Below are 6,000 nucleotides of genomic sequence, written 5' to 3' on the forward strand. Positions count from 1 at the left end.
ATTTTTTGAGGAATTCACCCTTACTCTTTCTGTTCAACTCATTTTCATTGTTTAATATTATTGAAAGTGAAACATTAAATAAAAATACTATTCAAATAATTTTGTTAGTTTTTCCTTGTTTTTAACTATATTAGACACTTTAGTTTTAGAAATTCCTTATATGCCAGCTAATATTCTCTGGCTTTTTCCATTATCAGTTAATTTTAATATTTCATACTGTTTATTAATCTCAAGTTCAGCTAATTTTCTTTTTGAAGCCTTTTTATGTAAAACTTATAGCACAAAGAGCAACAAGCTCGACTCTCCCAGTTCATAAAGGCAAAATCAAAATATCCTATCTCTTAATCCCTTGCACCAGAGACATGTAACTTTACTCATTAGCAAGCCCAGATCTGCGTACCCGCAGTGCGAGAGGCCCGCGTCCTTAAAGGGGCTAACGGCCCTAGAAATTGAAGAAAAAATAGAAAAAAAAACTAGTACTAAGACTTCTTCACTTTACTAAGAGACACTGCTGGCCTGTAGGTATGGGCCCTACATATTTTGTTGCAGGGGAATCAAAATGTATAGATCCGGGCCTTCTCTTTTTAGCACAGTTCCTGTGTTGTCACAACAATTGCAACTGAAAGAAAAGACTTTGAACTTTACTACTGACACCTATTTTTATTGAACAGAGTACAAAAAGCTATCTCAAATAAAACAACAAATGAAAAACAAGTTTGGAGAATAAAGAGCAGCGTTAAGCTTTATGCTGCTGGTTTAGTTAGTAAAATGCTGTTCCGTCATCAAAGCATTAAAAACATTCTTAGAAAGCTATGAAAAATAATAATAATAAAAAATAAAATAAATAAATAATAAAATAAAATAATTTTCTGAAGAAAGTTTTTAAAAAAAAAATAATAAAACCAAGTGGTCAACTTACAAAGGGTTTTTTACAATACTCCTAACCAAATTTGGCGAACATTAGTGGTCGAGATAGACAGGTGGTCAAGATAGAGAGGTGGTCAAGTTACAGAGGTTTTCCTTCATTATATGAGATATAGGACTAATTCCGTTCCTGACAAAAGCGGTCAACATAGACAGGTGGTCAACTTTACAGGTTTTACTGTATCAAGATAAAGGAGAAAACTCAGTTTTCGCCAACGCTGTTCTAAACACAAAATCAATATGTTAGTGCATAATGCTTTTAATCAGTTCCTTTGGCATTATTATCTGAACTTCAGTTTAATTGTAGTTTACTGCTTATGTTAAACAAAGAGTGCTGACAAATTGGGCAATCAACAATTTTACTGCGTGTGTACTAGTGTACTTATTTTTTTTCCAAAAATATTTAAATTCAATCGTTATTTTATGACATGTTTTGAACAAGCAATTATTTGCTAAATAAATCAGAAATTATTTCCTGCGCAAAATGTTTTTTTTACAAATATATCTTCAATCTTTTTTTTTTCCTCTATTCAATCAACATTACTTGGACGATTGCTTGACATTGTTTAATTTGCATGTGAGCTTAATGGAGCTCAGTTCTAAAATGTCTTTTTTTTTTAATTATTATTATTCATATAAACTTTTACTCATTAGAAGGAATTCACAAGTACGAAATATGTTCTGAAGCAGGGTTCCGACAAAAATTCTTCTTTTGATCAATTTTTAATTACCTTAGGACAGTGTCGGATACAAGGGGGGGGGGAGGATAGGGGTCACGGGGGTCATGAACCCCCCTTCCTCAAAAAAAAAAACAAAAAAAAAACGCGAACGTATTTGAATGTTTGCTTGAAAAAAATATAAAAAAAACTTGATCGAAACCATATGAAAAATATTTTTTTTTTAATTCAATATTTTTTGGGCATTAAAGGAAGGGGTGGATGAAAGGAGGGGGGCATGTGGGTATGACCTCCCCCCCCCTCGGAATCTGCGAAATGTCTTTGCAATTGTTATAAGGCTCATTGCATTTGCGTAGTAAAAATGACTATGCTTGAAAAAAGAAAAAAAAAAGAAAAAAAAAACCCTGAACGAAACCATTAGAAAAAGGAAATAATTTTTGATTTTTTTTTTTTTTTTTGGCATAACATGTCATTTGCTATTGATCTATAGCTTTGCTTGAGACAGTCTTTCTACGCGCTGTTGTCAGCCGCTAGTAAACTGAAGAAACAAAGAAGTGTCTGCCGCCCGATCGCTTTTCATGCAACAAATTTAATGGACGATAGGAATATTTATAGAGCTGTAAGGCATCGCTTCAATTGATAAAACATTTGATTGTGTAATTTTTTTTTAATGTAAAATCTCTGTAAATTACTATTTCTTTCTGTTGTGATTTTTAGACAGTTTCACTTTTGTTCGTGCTGAGTTTATTTGTAAATGTGCTGTGAATCGTTAATTAGTTTAAATCAGTGTTTTGGATTTTGTGTCGTGCAAGAAATGTAAAATTTTAGTTTCGTATTAGCGCGAAACCTCGTCATACGAGGGTTTCCGTAAATTAGTCCCTTGTATTAGACGGAAACTGTGCTGAAAAAAGCCGCGTTTTATTAGAAAAGGACTACCTATAACAAAAACAATAAATTTTTCGGGGGCAAAACATTGTTGTTGTTTTCTTGCAAAGTTGAAAAAAAAAACGGATGAACCCAAATTCGATGGAAACATATCCCGAGTTAATGTATCAGACTCTGGGAGTGCGACTTTCTCGTCCACCTCTGATTTTTCTACAACCGAAAAGAATTAGTCTCTGAGTATTGATCAATGTCCAAATTATATTCATAAAATATTTAATTTTTGATTAGATTTTCGCCGCATTTTTAAGAGAAGTTTTAATAGTATATTTCTGCATACAAGATAGATGGGTCATGATCAGATATATGAATGAAATGAACATTCTTTACGGAGATGATATCAGTACATAAAATATGAAAAAGAGCAGAGACCGTCGCAAGAAGTTATTATCTTAATATTTTTTTATTATAATTAATGTGCAATAACTTTTTAGTTACGTCAGTTAGTTAATGTTTAATCATCACAACTTTTATGCTAAACAATCCTTCATTTCAGGCCCCAGATCTATAACTTTCAGGTTCCACTACAATATCAACAAGCCCTATACGTTTTTTTTAGCTCCTATCTGAGATGCCCATTTATTCAAAGTCGCTATGTAAATTTGAACAGGACTTTAAAAAAAATTCAGCATCAATTCAAAGTTCACTGTTAGAACAGGGAATATCATATACTATCCCTTCACGGATTTTACAAGGTGAATCACAGAGGTCAAACCAAATGATTTACTTTAATTATTATTATTTTAATTAAATGTAACCTAAGTTTAAGAAAATTGCCTTACGTGAGAATACATAATCTATGGTTTTCGTTTCCGAAAATTTAGGGCTGACAACACATTTTAAAACATGAAAAATAATTTTTAAAAAAACTTAAAAAATGGTTATTTCAATAATTTTTGTATGCAATTTTGAGTTTTTTTACGGGGGGGGGGGGGTTTCTCATAGTTTTTGATAACTTCAGAGTGCTTTCAAAAAATTTTACTTGAGTCCACTCTTACCTCTGGCCATGACACCTCCCCTCTAAAATGAAATCTTGTATCCACCCCCCTCCCTGCCTTAGGACACAATGTCGAATATTTGTTTTAATTTTGGAGGGAGCCACTGCGACCAAGCTTAACTTTCACTGCCCTATCCCTCATTTATTTTTGCAATCTGAAGTTATTGAAAAAGGATGCACTGTGCCAGATCTTCAATTTTTTTCAATGCGCGGCAAAGACTACCGCCCTATTTATCTTCCTTAAAATTTCTTTGTCATTTTTTTTTTTAATGCCTAAGAGAGGGAATTTCTGAAACTTAAGTTTAATACTGAAAAATTCTTTATGTGCAATTAATTGTTTTGAAGGAAAGATAGATACTAATAGTTACAAGCCTTAGAAAAACAATTTTAAGATGTCTGATGTTGCAACAGAAGAGGGACGGAAATGAGGACATCGATGGAAGTCCAACAAAATTTCAAATTATATTTTATTAATTAACTGGCAGGACCCGCACGGCTTTGCTCGTAGTAGAAAATTAAAAGGTCATTTGGTTCGCCTGTATATTAACAAATAATGGAGGATGAATTTCTCGCCAATTGGCTATGTTAAATGGCTCGCCCATGTTACACAGTTCCACGTTATGATGATTTCGTAATTTACTATTCCACGTTGTGATCATTTGCTCGGAAAAAGTTTCTTAAAATTAGAATATAATAAGAACAAAATCGAATTTTCGAAAAATCGCTTCGAGGTGCACACCCCCATGCTACAAACTAACTTTGTGCCAAATTTCATGAAAATCGGACGAACGGTCTAGGCGCTATGCGCGTAACAGACATCCTACAGACAGACTTTTAGCTTTATTATTAGTAAAGATTAATATATTTATTTATTTATTCAGCTTTAAAAAGACTTGATAAGTTAAATTTTCATGACATTAGAAGAAATTTTCAAATTGAAAGAAAAAATGGGAAATTTCAGGGGCCCTCCTCAGAAATGTTTTTGGAATTTGAAAACGCAATTTCATGCTACCTTTAGAGACGCCAAGTGGCAGGAGCTGGTTAAAGATCCTTCTCTGAAATTTTTCCAAATTGAAATTTTAAAGCTCAATTTCAGATTAACTTTAATGTCAGAGAAGGGGTGGGAGTTCAGGAACACTTTCCTGGAAATGTTTCGAAATTGATATCCTAAAAATCCATCTTAAGCTATCTTTAATGACAAATAAATACCTTAGTGCGGAGAAGTAAATAGTTATGAACAACGTATACAGTAATCTGCTAATTTTGTGCGTCAAAACAGTGTTCACTACTGCTTATTTTTAATGACGTTAGGAGATACCCAGTAATTTTGTGACATCGAGATATCTATTTTTGCCGTCATACGCTTCAAATAAAGGTTTTATTGTAACTAAAGTTTGTGATGCCACACATCTTGCTACATCCTCCTTCCCCTTGTCAAAAAATATCACAATTTCACAACCCAAAAAACAAACTACCCTCAAAACATGACATTCTTTGTGAACGACCCCTCTACTCGCAAAGATGAAGTTAGAATCAAGGAACGCCTACAACTAATTTTATCAGACGCTACAAATTTATTTTTAGAATTTTGAATTTTTTAAAAGTTTGGTCGGAATATGGTAACAAATGTATGGTTGACTTTTATTTCAGACGCATCACCTGTTATATTCAACGATCTGTTTGAGTCAATTAATTTTTATTTAGAAAAAAGAGAAGACAAGGGGAAGAAAAGAGGAATATGATGAAAATCAAACTTACCTTCCAGAGAAAAATAGCACAGAATAACGATTAGGGGAAGACAGCAACGAATCCTGGAGCTCATTATTCCAAAGGGTAAAAAAAAATTCTTAGAGGTCTGGATTTGACCCCAAAGAATCAACAATTACTCTACATTGTTTACTACACTACACATCAAAAGTTCGAGTCGTTTTATTCGATTCCATCTTTGATGGCAACTAAAATCAGCTCATAATCGATGACTTCACTAACGTGATGGACAAAAACTGCACTGAGACCAACTCCGATCACAGATTTCGATGTTCTTTTTGTAGCATCTCATTAAAGAGGGACGCGGGAATTCCACGCTATGCAGACGATGCGAAGAGAAGTCTGAACTGGGCAGGTTTTTGCTCCGTTGAAGTTTGCGCCCAGGTAAAACAGGTTGCCATAAGAAAGGTAAATTGACTTGGCACGATTTGCTAAGAAGTTGAGAATCTATCTGTTCTCTTTCGGACTGTTTCTGCCATAAAACGTTTGCCGCATTCGTTACATACTTCTAATAATTGTACTTTGAATTTCAGTCAGCAACACAAAGTAGATTACCAAAAAAGCTACATTAGATTAAATAACAAAATAGGAAAATTTTTTGAGCTTTAAGCTTTGTTTATTTATTAATTTTTGAATGATTTTTCTTGGTTAAAACAATAATTTCAAAACATAAATCATCAACGTGTGGCTGAG

General features: G+C 33.3%; 1 protein-coding gene across 1 annotated transcript in view; it reads right to left on the bottom strand.

The window, feature by feature from the left end:
* Window positions 1-5,637, bottom strand: part of LOC129234182 (tyrosine kinase receptor Cad96Ca-like) — a 66,933-nt gene extending 61,296 nt beyond the window's left edge. Inside the window, exon 1 of the mRNA XM_054868094.1 lies at window positions 5,299-5,637. Coding sequence (XP_054724069.1) covers window positions 5,299-5,362 — 64 coding nt within the window. The 5' untranslated portion in view covers window positions 5,363-5,637. The remainder of the gene's footprint in view (window positions 1-5,298) is intronic.
* Between the last annotated feature and the right edge of the window lie 363 nt (window positions 5,638-6,000).

This window comes from Uloborus diversus, chromosome 1 (genome assembly GCF_026930045.1).
Source record: "Uloborus diversus isolate 005 chromosome 1, Udiv.v.3.1, whole genome shotgun sequence".
NCBI lineage: Eukaryota > Metazoa > Arthropoda > Arachnida > Araneae > Uloboridae > Uloborus > Uloborus diversus.